A 15,586-nucleotide genomic window follows, 5' to 3' on the forward strand; every position below is an offset into this window, starting at 1 on the left:
CAGACCCTGAAGGTGGGGGTTTGCCCCCCCCACACTCCAAGATATTTCAGGGACCCAGAGGCACCCTAAAGGCTGCAGCAGGATGGGGTGCACCTGCCCGAAGCACTGCCCAGGGCTCTGCTCTGCTGGCAGGAGCTGGCTCAGCCCCGTGCATTGCACGCAGCACCAAATGCACCCAGGGCGCATGGGTGCAAGGAGCCCTGAGGCAGCCAGGGGAAGGGTGGGGGGGTCCTGGAAAGAACGGGACGCCTACTCTGTGCCCCGCCAGATCTTGGGGTTGGCAGGGGGACCTGAGAACGAGGGGGGGAGGGGGGAAGGGGGTTTTCAACAACCCAACGCCACCCGTCCCGGCAGAGACGCATCAGGAGCACAGCGTCTGCCATTGATTTCTTATTATGGAGTTCAACAAGAAAAATGAGGTGCTGGGGCTGCGGAGCAGCAGCCGTGATTTGTCGCCTTCGTGCCGTGTCCTGGCGGGGATGGGAATTGATTTGGGCGTCGCTGGCATCACTCAGTGGGGCTGGGGGGGGGACCAAAGGGGGGACCGGGGGGGGAGGGTCGGGTCCTTGGAGCTGTGCGCCACGAGAGGGCGCCGCAGGACTCCCGACGGGCCCGGGACGCCCCACGGCGGGCAGCGGGGGCGCGGACACGCGTGGGCTGCTCGTGCAAGAGCACGCGGCCCCGGGGCGCACGCCTGAGGGGTGCAGGGGTTGGGGTCGTGCCCGTGCCACGGTCCCGCATCTCAGGTTGGGCACACGCGTGTCCCCGTGCATCAGCCGGGCACGTTCAGCACGAACGTGCACACTTCGGCCGCGTGCGCCGCTGATGGGCACAGCTCTGTCCCCACCAGTGTCTTTGTCACGATGAAGGAAGAGGCTATTATGCTTATTAAATTGTATCAAGGTGGCGTTACAGCAATTGGCAGCTGGCGACCCCAGTTATTTATAAAACAGGCTTTGGAAATCACAGCTCTGGGCTTGGGCTTTTCTTCAGAGAATTACGGAAAAAAAAATAAATAAATAAATGAAAAGAAAATAAAAATCGATGTTGCAGGACAAGGCCAAGGCGGTGGTTAATTGCAGGGTCGGTTCTAGGAAACGCCTCCAGCAGCCACGGAAGCGGCAACCTGCCCGCTGCCATCCTGGAGCCCCTGCCTGCGGTGCCGGATGCCCCTCAGCACCCCAGCTGCACCCTGCAGGCCCATGGCTGGATCTCTGGGGACAAGGAGAGGGTTTGTCTCAGCTGTCACTTGTAGTATCTCGGGGGATTTGGGGTCCCAAATTATGAGGGTGGTGCCCCCAATCCTGCAGCAGTTGTGGGTCAGGAATCGGCTTTCCTGGTGCTCATCACGCAGTGCCCTGTGATTAATGGGGGGAATTAGGATGATAATAGCCCTGTAAATGAAGGTGCCAGCTATAAATGATGTGTGCCTGTGTTGGGTGATGGATGGCACCGGGGCCAGCCCTGGGTGCTGGCAGACAGGCGTGCTCAGAGGCACGCTGCAGCCAGGGCAAGCACGTAGGGGAGCAAGAAAGGGGGGGGGCATGATGTCATAGCGATCAGTGACATCACGGCATGGGCATGACATCACACACAACAGGAGGAGATGTGGGACAATCCCAGCATGGCAGGAAGGAAGGGGTGAGGTTGCCCCACCATTATCTGTCTGTGCAATCCATCGCGACATGTCTCAGCAGTGCTGGTGGTGATGCCCTTTGTGGAGCTGCTCCTTCAGCCCCTTCCCCCCCCCTCCCCAAAACACCCCCTTGCCAGTCCCCTCAACCTGTTCCTGTCCCTGTCCCCCTGGCCACCTCCTCTCCCTGCAAGGGTCTGGGACCCCCAGCACCCAGCCCCTTCTGCCTGTGCTGAGGCTTGTCCTACAGCACGCCTCTGTGGGGCTATGAAATATATCCCGTTAATTCACCATTTAATTATTGGCTGTTTGTTTATTGTTTGTTTGCTTTAGATGATATGAATTTTTTATGATGGTTTCCATTGCGCCCCGGCCAAAAGCCAGGGAGATTTACAGCTTTGGCACGAGCAGCACGATGTGGCTCCATCCAGCCCCCTAAAAAGGGGACAGGCCTAATTATCAGAGGGCTATGACTCTATTCTTGGAGGGGGTGCAACTCTGTGTCACCCCCACAGGACGTCTGGGGTCTGCTCCTTGCAGGGTCTGGGTGTCTGCCTGGGGAGCAATAAATGGGGGCCAGGTGTGGGGCCAGGGGGCAGTGAGGAGGCTGTGGGGTGGGGAGGGGGTGTGGAGCTGGCTGGGTGCTGGGGGAGGCATGCGGGGACAGCGGGGGCTGAGTGCCAAGGCTGGGAGCTGGAGGAAACAGCACGCTCAGGTGCAGGCACGTTCAGCCCCGAGCTGCAGCATCTCCCATTAATGAAGCACTTCATCACCGCGGCGTTGCAGGGGGGGCACCCAATTCGGGATGATAAATTCCCCGCAACGGCCCTGCGCTCGCTCGCAGCAGCCGTGATTCTCCTTCATCTTGAATAATATTTTTGGAGTGGCTGTAAAATACCCGCCACAGCAGCTGCGAGCAGCAGCACCAAGGCCTGGCGGCTCCCTCCGCTCCCCCCACCATGTTTGTCTGTCAGCTGCTTACCCTGACTGGGCCATACTGGAGGGCCCTTATATAGGGTCTGGGACTGCACTGGCACACGTGGGATTGTGTGTTGGTGCATGTGCAAGCCTACGTCCTGCCCATAAAGGTGTGTAAGTGTCCCTGTGGCCATGCACATCTGTTGGGATCAGGGCAGGGGTTGTGCATGTGTCTGTGCACAAACGTGTGCACACAGATGGGTGCGTGCAGCAGCACAGGCTGGGGGGGGGGGGGGTCTGTGCACATGTAGGTGTGAGAGCACGTCCGTGCAGCTCTGCATCTGCAGGTGTGTGTCCCTGCATGTGCCTGCTCGCTGAGGTCGGGGGCTGTAATTCTTGTCTCTCGAGGAAGTATTTGAGGGCTTGGTCCCCCCCCCCTCAAAGCTCCGACCCTTCCGCTCCGCGTGGTGCCAGGCAGAAGTAGCCATGAAGAGCTCAAAAGGTTTCTATCTGCTTGGATTGATGGTGTCTCCCTCCTGGGGGGGGTAAGGGGGGGAGGCGTGCTGGCATCCTCCCAGCACTCGGCAGGGCTGAGCCCCTTGAGATGGCCGCTGTCACAGGGGTGGGTTCGCGGTGCCCAGGAGAGTGCCTGAGCAGCAGGGCACGAGCTCTAATCACCATAGAAGAGGGAAGTGCGGCACAGAATTAAATGGTCTCTTAATTATAATCATTAATGAGCATGGAGGCAGCTGGGCTTTGCAGGCAGGGAATCCCACTGCTTCTCCAGGGGAAGTCCTGGGCTTGTCTGCAGGGAGCTCGGAGCTTGCGGGGTGCTCCAGAGCAGGCCTGGCTCTGATAGGGCCAGGACCCACCGGCATCCTAATGCTGCTACCTGCCTGCTTGACACCCCGCTGAGTGCCTCCCCCCTGCCAAGGGGATCCTGGTGGTGCCTGCGGGATCACCCTTGCAACATGTGGGCACGTGCCCCATCACAAATGCTCCCGCAAAGCTCTGCCCCAACCCTGCACACGCATGCACCCCATGCCACCGTCCCTGCACCGCGGCAGTCGCTGGCAGAGGAAGGCAGCGAAGGACGCAAGCGCTCCTCTGCCGAGGGCAGGATGCACTCTGTCTTGGGGAGTGGCACTTAATCAATCCCATTTCAAAACTCTAATTATATCAACAAAGGCCTCAACACGGCGCTGCTGGCTGCGATTCAGGTCTTGTTTATTTATTTCCACACGCTCCGGAGAAGTTTCTCCCCTTTGTCCTCTTAGACTTTGCTGAGAGAAAGGAGGTGAGGATGAAGTGGACGCGGCGGAGCTGGGCTGTGTGGAGGGGTGGCAGCAGAGCTCTGTGCGTGCACCAGCCAAGGCTGGGCTGGGGCGATATGGGGGTGCTGGCCCCCCGCAGAAGGGGGTGCATATCAGGGATCAGCCCGTGCCCATCAAATGCAGAAGGGGCACTGCCACGCGCTCTGTGCCCCGAGGAGCCATGGGGCTCGGCTGCTGCAGGGCAGGATGCGGCCAGCGGCTGTGGGGATGGATGCGACGTCCCTGCCTGCTGCGCTGGGCTGCCTGCTCCGCCAATCTCCCCAGTCTTTTGTTAAGAGCCAATGGGTACAAATAGCTGGTTTCCATATGCACAGCAGCATCTGTTACTGCCAGGGAGATTTGCATTGCTAAATGTAAATTGGGTGTTATGTCATTTATCATAAAGGGGAGGGTGGCGGGGGGTGCTGAGGGGAGGCCGCAAACATCGGAGAAGTTGTCATAACAAATCACACAACTCATCTTTCGCCCTAGCAGAAAGGTGCCGAGCAACCTGGGAGGGCTTTGTGTGTGGAGGAGAGGGGCTGGCCCCTCATCCAGACAGGGAAACTGAGGCACAAGTGCTGGGGGGGGGGCATCCAGGGGGTGCTGTGGAGAACCCAGACCCACAGCTGGTCGCTAACCCAGTGGTGGCAGCTCAGCACAGGAGTTGCTGGAAGGGGCAGAGCATGGCTGGGGCTCCACAGTGGATGCTCAGCTGCCCGCTTCCAGCTTGCTGCCCCTGGGCCGGGATCCCCGTCCCGCCCCGTCCCTCCCAGCCCTGCTGCAGACGCCTCCCCGTGTGTCCTGCCCTCCTCCAGCCTCGGCCAGCACTCAGAGCCTCGCACCACAGCCAGACCTCCGGCCCCGCTCCCTTGCCATGAAGGGCCCCCTGCTCGGAGCCATGTTCTCCCGGCACGTCAAGAGGCACCCCGGAGTGAGTCCCCCATCACCCCTCTGGCCGGATTCCCTGCATTCTTCTGCCCCTCGCCCACTCCCAGACCCCTTCGCCATTACCCCTCCATCTCTCCCTTCCCTCCCCTGGGATGTGTGCCCTGCGCCTACCTTCACCCTTCTCCCCTTATCCCTTATTCCTCCTCCACCCACTGCTCTCTCCTCCAGCTCCGCTTCCACCCCAAGCCTCTTCTCAGCCCCCTCTGCCCTCCCCATGCCATCCCAGGGCTGTCCCCCCCCGCTCGCTTGCTGCCGCCTTGCACTTGGCCCGCCTGGCTCCTGCAGCACCCCACAGGTGCTGGGGGGTCCTGCCCGTGCCCCCCACGTGAGCCACCCACGTCCAGCACCGTTGGGGTGCAGCAGGGCTGGGCTTTGTGCGCATGGAGGCGTTTGTATCCAGCCTCACTCACTGGCAGTTGCATGGGTGGACAGAGGGAGCTGCTCCCTGCTCTGGGGGGGGGTCTTTGGAAGGGGGTGGGAATGGAAGCTTCAGCGTGCTGCTGGCCAGCCCCCACACAGCCACTTTGATCCTGGTTTGATGTGCCAGCTCCTGTCCTTCCAGCCTTCCCCATTCCCTGCCACCAAAACCTTCCAGATCCTCCAAGAGGACCACAGTTGTGTGCCCCCACCCTGCCAGGAAGGTCCCCCCCATGGCAGGGCTCTTGCCCCTGCCAGAGGGTCCCCGGTGTCCTCCCTGCATCCTGCCAGGGGCTGGTGACCCACGCAGGGTTGATGAGCTGCCGGTGCCGGGCTGAAAGTCACGTAAGCGCTTGGCAGCTGGGTTTGTGGGGAGGCAGAGCTGCCAGGCTGGAAAGGATGATGAGCCGTGGCTGAGCACCAGGCCGGCTCCGGTGCTAAGAGGCTGGCGGCCAGGCAGGAGGCGCGGGAGGCTGGGGCCTCTCCCATGCTGGAGGATGCCCGGGTGATTCTGCAACTGCTGCGAGAGCACGGGTGTGCAGCAAGGGCCAGGGCTCTTGTGCCAACTTTGCAGCACAGCTGCAGGACAGGGATTTGGGGCTTTTCTGCTCATGCCCCGCTGTGGTGCCTGCAGCTGTCAGGCAGAGATTTGCGCATGGCTTGAGGGGGCGCAGCAGGGTCCCCGAGCAGCGTGTGTGAGGGGCGGTGGGCCTGGATGCCCGTGCCTGAAGCACCTGCAGCCGTCCCGCAGGGCTGGTGCCAGCAGAAGTTGCTGTGGCAGTTTCTGAGACGTCATTCTTCACACGCGACCACCCGGGCAGGTATATCAGGGCTCCCACCTTGCAGCAGAGCCCCCCACTGCCCACCCGCCTGGCGGTGACCCACGGCCTTGCCGAGCCCAAGGAGCCTGGTGCTGGTGAGGTACAGGAGCGCTGGCAGGACAAGTACCACGGGCACACTGCCCACACCACCGGGCATCACTCCGGCTGCTCGCCTTTGCACGCGAACTTGCCGCAGGCACTGGGGCTGGTGTGATGAACCCCTGGCACGAGCTGCTCAGCCCAGTGCCCTCGCCTCACCTGGCACCTGCACACATTTGCTTTCTCCTTCCCGCTGCTTTTGCAGCCAGTGAGGTGGGATGAGGGCCAGGTCCCTGCTCTGTCAGTGCTGGCTCTGGCTCTCCACAGGCTCACGGCGAGGTGCGGGTGGTGGCTGTGACAGGGCTGGGGGGTGCCTGAGGTCCTGGGGCACATGTGCCTTACCCTGGACCTGGCCATCTGCAGCTCCCACCATTAGGGTTAAGGGGCAAACATTCCTGGGCAGCTCAGCCCCACAGATAAATGCCCACAAGCAGCATTTTAATGCTCTGTATGCTTAAGGTCAGACGTGTAACGTCTTATTTATTTCCGTGTGAATGGAGGAGGCTGTTCCCAGAACTCAGTAGCCCCCTTGCCTGCCGCATGCCTGGTCCCGCTGCTCCCCCTACCTTTAATTCTTCCCAGGCATTAATTACCCAGAAGGTGTCAGCAGCAGATGGTGAGACGGATCCGTCGCCCCGAGTCTCCTCCAACAGACACTGCAATTCCCGGCGCTGTGGAGTTCTTCTTGATTAGCCGGCGCGGCTGGGTAGTGGCTACTGCCAGATCCTCTTGGCACCTGGCCGCACACAGCGCAAAAGATCATTATCTGCTGATGCCTCTAACCTCCCGAATCGGCACCGGCATCTGCCGGGCGAGAGCACGGCGTGCTGCTTGGCTTGGGCTTTGGCGCTGCAGAGCAGGGTGTGGGCCATGCAGGGGCATTGGGAAGGATGCGGGGTGGCCAGATAGGACTGAGGGGCAGGGAGGGAGCCTGTGGGGAGTGGGAGACATTTTATGTCAAGGTGCCTTCCCCACAAGACACCTTCCCTGTGGGGGTGCTTGGTGGAGAACAGCCCAGGGAGGTTCAGCCGGATCCTGCTTTTTGTGTTTTGGAGCCCCCCCCCACCAACCCCCCAGCCTCATCCAGGTGGGGAAACTGAGTCACCACACAGTGGGTGGGTGGGTGGGGGTTCGGAGACACTTGCTGAGAGCTCGAGCTGCCAAACAGCACTGCGGATATAACCCAAGAGCTCAGGTGCTGGCAATGCAAACTGCGCTGAGCGCGAGGCGCTCGCTGTGCACCACCGGCCCCCGCTCCCGCGCTGCCACTAATGGGCACGGCGAGGCGCCGGCTGTGTTTGCCTTCCCAGGGGCACAGGTTGGCGGGAGGTTCATTACACTCCGACCGTCTTCCCTGGCGCGGGGGCCACAGCAATTTGGGGGAGGTCAGAGCTGCTGCGTCTCAGCTCCGATTGAGGCCGCGTCCCCCTGGGCACCGGGGATTGGCAGCGCGAGGAGGGGGGAGTGGAGACAAGGAGATGGAGCTGCTCACCCTGCAGTGGTGAGATGAAAGCCCTGCCTTGGGGGGGGGACTGCTCGCAGGGACCCCCACCATGGTGGCCAAGGCAGTACCAAGGGGGTAGATGAGTGTCCCCCCCCCGTGCTGTTACCGCTTCTCAGAGCCCTGCCTTGCACCCAGCAGCACAGTGCAGTGAATGCAGCACCTCAGCAGCAGCAGGGGATGCAGCCCCAGCTGTCCTGTGCTTGGCAGGGACATGGGACAGGAGGACACTGGGTGCTGGACCTGCGGAGGGGGGGTAGCTTGCTGGGGTGGGGGTCCACACTCTGCCTGCAGACCAAATGGACCCCATGTCCTGGGGGGCACCACCAGCTAGATGCAGGTACCCTCAGCTATGCCAGTGAGCGTGGGGCCGGGCCGGCAGTGGGGAAGTAATTTCTCATTCTAAACCCAATTCCTCTCCAACATGAGCCGATTTTTCTCTCCCTCTTTTAATTCAGTCACTCAAGCTGACAGCTACACTGTGTACTGCAGCCCAGCTACAGGATTGCTCTGCCATATTTCCCCTGTAAATCTCCCAGTGTGTCAGCTCTCCCTTTCACTCTCCAGTCGGCCTGATAAATATTCATTTTATTGGGGTATTTTTCATTTCTCTCTCTCTCTCTGCAGCTCGTTCCCCTCATTGGCTTCATCAGCGTTGGACTGGGCAGCGCTGTGCTGTACTTGCTCAGGCTGGCCCTGTACAGCCCGGACGTCAGGTATGGGGGTGCTGGCACGCAGCCCACATGCACCATGCACCCAGCACAGCGCTGGGGTCTGCAAGGTGCTCTCCCCTGCTCAAAAACCTCTGTGGGGGGCTCTGAGGGGTGGGCACAGACCAGCAGCACCAAGGGACAAGGGAAGCCGAGGCACTGCCTGCCCTGCCCCTGCTTGGGGGTGCCTCAAGGCCCCCTCCAGCCCTGCAGCTCCAGGAATGGCACCGGCATCTGGGGGACGCAGGGAGGGGAGCGGGAGACGGGCACGCTCCGAGGAAGGGCAGAGAGCAGGGTGGGCGCAGGAGTGACGAGGCAGATAACAGCAGCGTGCAACTGATGGATGGACAGACGGACAGCCAGACAGCCGGCGTGGGGCTGGATGGATTGACAGAGGGCCAGAGAGGGCTGTGAAAACAGCGGGACAGCTGGCTGCTGAAGGGCTGGGGCACAAGGTTGGAGGGGTGGCTAGGCAGATAAAAAACCGTGCAAGGACGAATGGCGAAGGGGAGGAAGACGAGGTGTAAGGATAGATTGATGAGGAACAGAGGCTGGATGGATTGGCATAGGGAAAGGCAGGCACGCTGCAGCGTGCAAGGCGTTTTTTTTTTTTTTTTTCCCCTTATAACTGAGTGGCCCATGGTCCCTGCAGCCCCACGCTGTCTAATGCCTATCTAATATTTGTTTGCTCCGGGTAAAACGCTCATTGATTTAATTTGATGCCAGCTGCCCAGGGTACTTAGCTCAGCAATTAGCAGATCCAGGCACCTTGTCTTTGATGGTGGAAGCGCAGGGGTGTGCGCCTGTTTGTCAAGGGGGGGGGATAAAACAACAGCAGCCCGCCTAGCACATTAATGCCACTAAACAGCTCCAGGGGTCTGCAATCACAGCACAGCTCCCCCCTCCCTGCCCCAGCACACGCATCTTCCAAGATGGAAAATTCTGCTCTTGGCCAACACCAGCGGATTGCAGGGGGAGGGAGGGAGGGAGGGAAGGAGGGAGAGGACAGGAGCTGCTTTCTCCAGGGTCCCATCCCACGGCTCTGCTGGCCTTCTGCAACCCCCCTGGGACAGGACAGAACGTTTCCTCCTTGGTCAGAAGCCAGCCGGAGCCCCCGACCCGCCGGCACAGCAGATGCAACGATGGTGTCCAGGATTAGCCCTGCACAGAGATAGGGCTGGAGGCACCTATGGGGGTGAAATGGGGAGGGGGTGTCTGTGGGGCCCTACCCCTCCCCTTACAGGTGCTGACAGCCCCATTGCTTCTTGCAGCTGGGACCGAAAAAATAATCCTGAACCCTGGAATAAGCTGGGCCCCACGGACCAGTATAAAGTGAGCACTGGGGTGAACTGGGGGGCCTGGCTCTCTGGGGAGGGGGCATGGGCACCTTTCAGGGACCAGCACCACGCTGTGCTTGGGGAAGAGGGGGGAACAGAATGAACCCTGGGACGGAGGCAGGGGGGCACAAGCCCTTGAATGCCCCCACCCCTGCTCATACTCCTCCGCTTTCCAGTTCATGGCAGTTTCCACCGACTACAAGAGCCTCAAGAAGGACCGGCCCAGCTTCTGAGCTGCTGCCTTGTGCCAGCCCCCCCAGCACCTTCTGCAGCCCCCCCCCAGCACCGCTGCCCTGCTCCACAACAGCCCCAGCACCAGGCTGGACCCCTGCACCAAGCCCCCTCACTCCAGGCCCCCCCCCGGCCTGCCCTGCAGCAGCTGCTGCTTGCACCACCTCTCCCGCCAGCCCCATCTGCATCAAACACGTAGACCGGTAATAAAACAAATCGCTGAGGGGAGCGAGGAGGATGGCTCGTGGCTTCCCAGGCCCACCAACACAGGAGCAGCCCAACACCCCGTGCCCTGCAAGGGCCGGGGGCTTGCGTCCCGCTGGAAGCCGCGGTTCCCAGCCCTGACCCCGCAGCGCCGCGCTTCCTCTCTCCCACGCTCCAGGGGTGCCCCCGGAGCTCCCCCGCGAGGGTCCTGGCCCAGGGGAGGCCACAGGAAGCCAGATCTGGGGAGGAAAAAAGAGGAGGGCTGGAGGGGGGAGTCGAACACAACCAGATGCACTGCATGCACGCGCCTGTTCCCCGCCCCGGGGCCTACGTGCCACACGGCACGGCCTGGCCTTTGCCACGGGCAGGGGGGGCCTGTCTGGTGCTGTTTGGTTTGGCCAAGAAGGAGAATTAAAGGCCAGGATTTTAGGAAGCGACGAGCGGGACGTGCCTAGGGCTGGCAGCAGGGGAGCTGTCGAGGCTCCGCCACCTCCAGCCATGCCAGGACCGCGGGTGCTGCCACTGTCCTCACACCCTGTGGCACGAGGGGCACAGGGAGGGGTACTGGGGGGCACTGGGACCGTGTCTGGTTCTGATGGGGGCCTGGGGATGCCATCGGCCGCGTCCTCCCCCCGTCTCCAGCCCCAGCTCAGCGCAGCCCACACACCTCCAGGCAGGCAGGCTCTGCCCCCACTTTTATTAGCGTACCCCCCATGGAAAATTGCAAGACTTCCTCGGGCAGAAGGGAGGAGGCTGGAGCCAGGATTGGTCCCGTCCCACCCCACGGGGGTTGGTTGGTCTCTATACCCTAATACTGAGCAAGATGGGGGGGCACCCAGGGAGAGGAGGTGCCCAGCCCCAGAGGTGCTGGTGGGGACGAAGGAGAGCAGGGAATGCATGGGATGGGTTCGGCTCCCCCTCGCCCCAGAGTCCAGGCCTGGCAGGAGAGGCAAGAACCCCCCCCCTCAGCGGTCACTGAAGCCAGGCATGGGGAAGGCACGAGCAAAGGTCTCCACGCGCTGGCGCAGCTCTGCCAAGCGCCGCTGCGTCTCCACATCCTGCAGCAAAAAGGTCTTGAACTCCTGGAGCTTGCCTGGGTGCAGAAGGGAGAGGGAGGAGCAGGTGAGAGGGGCATGGGGGGGCACAGCAGCCCCATCCTGCCCCAAACAGAGGTGCCCACTCGCAGCCACAGCCCAGGGCCCTGCTAACTCACTGGTTTTGCTCTTGACATCCAGGGCCAGCGCTATGCCTTCATCGATGAATCCCACCACTTTCTGGAAATCCTCCTCGCGGAAGTGGCGGGAGGTCAGCGCAGGGGCCCCTAGGGACACGGACACGTCAGGGCTGTGAGCTGCACCAAGGGGTACACCCAGCAGGAGCCAAACCCACCAAGCTGTTCCTAAGGTCCCTGAAGTACTCCCAGACCCCTTCCCATAAGGGGTCCTCAAAGAGGGGTGAAGGGGAAGGGAGACATCCTGGAGAGACGACAACCTGGGGACCCCTCCCCAGGGAAGGAGCTGGGTGGGGGCAGGAATCTCCTTCCCAGAACAAGGCCTGTCCCTCACCCAGGCGCAGCCCTCCCGGCGTGAGCGCGCTCTTGTCCCCCGGGCACGTGTTCTTGTTGGCCGTGATGGAAACGAGCTCCAGGACCCGCTCAGCCCGGGCACCATCGATGCCCTTGGGCCGCAGGTCCACCAGCACCAGGTGGTTGTCGGTGCCACCTGGGGAGCAAGGGACACAAGGTGAGTGGTGACAGCCCCTATCCCCTGCAGCCCCGCTCCCTCTGTGCCACCTCCAGAGCCCTGCCCTGCACCCTCAGCCCCCTTCCCCTTGTCCCCCGCGGCCAGGACAGAGGCACTACCTGACACCAGGGTGTACCCGCGCTGCAGCAGCGCCTGTGCCATGGCTTTGGCGTTCTTCAGCACCTGCTGGCAGTACTGGCGGAACGCAGGAGAGCTGGCCTGGGGGGGGGACAGACCGCATCCATCAGCATGGGGCCTGGCACAGCCCAGCCCAGCCCTGGATCCTCCCCCCGCAGACCTGCTTGAGGGCCACAGCTACGGCAGCGATGGCGTGGTTGTGAGGCCCCCCTTGCAGGGAGGGGAAGACGGCGAAGTTGATCCTGTCCTCCAGATCATAGAGTGTCTCCTTGCCAGTCTTCTTATCCACCGAGCGCACACCCTTGCGATAGAAGATGAGGCCTGACCTGTGGGCAAGAAAGCATGGCACTGCTCCTCCCAGCACAGCCCGGCCCCTCTGCACCAGTGCAGCACCAGCACCATCACCACGCTGCTCTGGGCCTGCCGGGTGTCCTCCCTCCTGCCCCAGGTCTGGGGGCTGCCCCCAGACAGAGCATGAAAATCAAACTGCTTTGCACCCCCACTGGGCGCTGGAGCCTTCGCAAGGAATGGCAGTGGGATGCGGCCTCACCTGGCACCACGCAGGGTCTTGTGCGTGGTGCTGGTCACCAGGTCCGCGTGCTCAAAGGGCGACGGGATGGCCTTGGCAGCCACCAGCCCGCTGATGTGTGCCATGTCCGCCAGCAGGTACGCCTTCACCTCCTCGCACACCTGGGGACGTGGCAGTCAGGGACTGGCCCCATCCCTGCGGTGCGCCTGCACCCAGGCAGCGAGGGCTCCTGTCCCCGTGGCACCGCGCCGCCTCCCCGCACCTTCTTCATGCGAGCGTAGTCGATGAGGCGGGCGTACGCACTGGTGCCAGCGATGACAAGGCGAGGACGGAAGAGCCGCGCCGTCACCTCCAGCTGGTCGTAGTCGATCAGCCCTGTGGCTGGCTGCAAGGGATGGACAGACAGAGAGATGACAGACACACACCTCCCCTTGCAGCTCTGAGCATGGCGTGGCTGAGAGCCCGCAGAGCATCACACAACATGAGGACATAGCACATGGGGGCAGTGGGACAGGGGATGGCGGGGTGCTAGGGCACCCCAGGGGCACTGCTGGGGCTCAGCCAGCCACCCCCTGACTCACATCGAGCTTGTAGGGCATGGACTCAAAGAAGATGGACGTGGCTGAGATCCTCTTGATATCTGACATGTACCCGTGCGTGAGGCTGTGGGAGAAGGCAGAGGTGCAGGTTGAGGCTGGGACCCCCCCAAGGGGTGCAGACTCCCAGCTGCCTCACCCCGACACCTACTGGCCCCCGTCAGGCAGGTCCAGCCCCATCAGGCGGTCGTGGGGCTGCAGCAGGGCTGTGTAGGCTGCAAAGTTGGCCGGAGACCCTGAGTAGGGCTGAACATTCACGCCCCAGCGGGCAGGGTCCAGGTCAAACGCCTCCAGAGCCCGCTGCTCGCACAGCAGCTCGATTTGGTCCACCACCTCAGCTCCCCCGTAGTACCTGGGGGGGGGGGGAGGAGGTGGTTATAGGGTATCCCCATCTGCAAACCCCACTGGGGACCTTGGGGGAGAGGAGAGCTTCCCTTCTGTACACCCCTGCTGGCCCTGGGGTCCCTGCAACCCTTCCTGCAGCTGAATACCGACTGCAGGAGGACCCCTGAAGCTGCCAGCACCCCCCGGCCAAGCCCAGAGCCCGTGACTCCCCTTTACCTCTTGCCTGGGTACCCCTCTGAGTACTTGTTGTTGAGGCAGGAGCCCAGGGCCTCGAGAGCTGCCCGGCTGCAGAAATTCTGGGGACGAAGAGGCTCAGAGTTGGGCTGCCACAGCTCATGGGAGACGGACCACTGCCGTCCCCGCTCCCAGCGCCCCCTATCCCGCCTCAGACCCCCTACTCCACCTCAGAGGCGATGAGCTCCAGCCCTCGGCACTGCCGATCCTTCTCCTTCTGGACCAGGGACCACATCTCGGGGTCGCTCTCGGCAAGGCTCTCCTGCCCCGTCCAGCCAGGCAGGTGCCCGACGGCTGCTGCCGCGGCTGTGCCATGCTGCGCTCGCCAGCTGCCAGCACCCAGCTGGGCGCATCGCTGCAGAGCCTGTGTGGGACGGGGGGGGGCTCAGAGGTTGCCACCCCTCATGGGCAGCTGCCAGGCCCCGATACCCCCTAAGCACCCCTGGAGCTGTGAGCAGCAGCACGAGGAGCAGGACCCCGGTGCTCTGGCTCCCGCTGGCACCCCACAAGGTGGGTGTGGGCAAGTGGGACCCCCCCTCCCGGAGCTACCCCAGCCCATAGCCAGAGCTTGAGCAGCTCTGGTGAAGGAGCAGCAGCAACAGCAGCAAAACCTGCTGCGAGTACACGAGGGCGCGTGCAGGAGAGCTGCACGTGCGTACACGTGGGCACCTGGTGGGATGGGGGGGGGCCACCAGGACAGATGGATGCTAGGACAGATGGACCCCCAGCCCCTGGGGACCGGGACCCCAGGACCCCTCAGTGCACAACAGCAACCGGCAGAGCCACAGGGTCAGCCGGGGGGGGCCCCACGGATCCTGGGGGAGCCCAGCACGTGTGCTCGGGGGGGGGGGGGGGGACCCCGAGCACCCCCAGCCCCGTTCCCCACCGACGGCTTCATGCCCAGGGGGGTCCCCACGCACATGTGCGGCCCCGTCCCGGTGCCGGGTGATGTAACCACCGCCGCCCCATTGCATCACCCGCCGGGCCGCGGCCCCCCCCCGGCGCGGGGCACAGCGTGGAGCCGCCCCCGTCCCGCCCCGTCGGGCAGGGGCCAAGGCCGGCGGCGGCGGCGGCTGCCCCCGGGGTCGGCACCGCGACCGGGGACTTTGGGATGGACGCGAAGGTCGCGAGGGGGGGGCACGGGGCAGGGGGGTGGAGTAGGGGGAGTGTGGGGGGGTAAAGGGCACGGCTGAGAGGGACGAGAGGAAAATGGGGGGCGGAGGGGGCGGGGCGGGGCGTACCGGGACCCCCTGCAGGCAGCGGGACCCCCACAAGCACCGGGAGCCCCCCCCCCTTCCGTGGGCACCGCAACTCCCCTGCGGGCAGCGGGACCCCCCCGAGCATCGGGACCTCCACGTGCACCAGGACCCCCCCGAGCACCGGGAGCCCCCGCAGGCACCGGGAGCCCTGCGGAAACCGGGAGCACCGTGAACAACCCCCCCCCACCCCCCGGCACCGCCCCACCCCCGACATCGCCCCCCATCCCCCCCAGACACCGGGACCCCCCCCACACCGACACCTGCCCCCCCACACCTGTACTGGGCCCCCCCACGAGCACCGGGCCCGGCCATCAGGACCCCCCGCCCCCCCCCCCCGAGCACCGGGACCTCCCTGCGGGCACCGAGACACCGAGGGGACCGTGCCCCCCCCCCCGTCTCACCGTGCCCAGGCGCAGAGGCCACATCGCGGCCGGCTGCAGGCGGGTCCCGGCCGGGTCCCGGTGCCGTCCCCGGTCCCTGCCCCGCCTCCCGGGGGGGCGGGGCGCGGGGCTGCCGGTACCGCGGGGCACGCCGGGACCCGGGGTCTGGGCCCCCTCCCACCGTGGGGGGGGAGGGGGTGGTCCCGGGATCGGAGCCCCCCCCCCCCC

The 15,586-nt window shown here is 63.7% G+C and overlaps 2 protein-coding genes across 2 annotated transcripts; one reads left to right on the plus strand and one right to left on the minus strand.

Annotated features, from left to right (window-relative positions):
* The first annotated feature begins 4,650 nt into the window (after positions 1-4,650).
* NDUFA4L2 (NDUFA4 mitochondrial complex associated like 2) lies at positions 4,651-10,159 on the plus strand. The gene is made up of 4 exons (XM_084499865.1): positions 4,651-4,798; positions 8,281-8,369; positions 9,635-9,695; positions 9,877-10,159. The coding sequence occupies exons 1-4, from the start codon at positions 4,742-4,744 to the stop codon at positions 9,931-9,933; spliced, it is 264 nt and encodes an 87-aa protein (XP_084355991.1). The 5' UTR covers positions 4,651-4,741; the 3' UTR covers positions 9,934-10,159.
* A 644-nt stretch (positions 10,160-10,803) lies between these two features.
* SHMT2 (serine hydroxymethyltransferase 2) lies at positions 10,804-15,534 on the minus strand. Its single transcript, XM_084499864.1, has 12 exons — positions 15,380-15,534; positions 13,889-14,083; positions 13,702-13,781; positions 13,292-13,492; positions 13,126-13,207; positions 12,807-12,929; positions 12,566-12,705; positions 12,176-12,341; positions 11,997-12,096; positions 11,701-11,856; positions 11,349-11,456; positions 10,804-11,228 (listed from the first exon to the last, which is right to left on the minus strand). The coding sequence occupies exons 1-12, from the start codon at positions 15,401-15,403 to the stop codon at positions 11,101-11,103; spliced, it is 1,503 nt and encodes a 500-aa protein (XP_084355990.1). The 5' UTR covers positions 15,404-15,534; the 3' UTR covers positions 10,804-11,100.
* Positions 15,535-15,586: the final 52 nt, after the last annotated feature.

The sequence above is a fragment of the Aythya ferina genome (genome assembly GCF_964211825.1).
Source record: "Aythya ferina genome assembly, chromosome: 28".
NCBI lineage: Eukaryota > Metazoa > Chordata > Aves > Anseriformes > Anatidae > Aythya > Aythya ferina.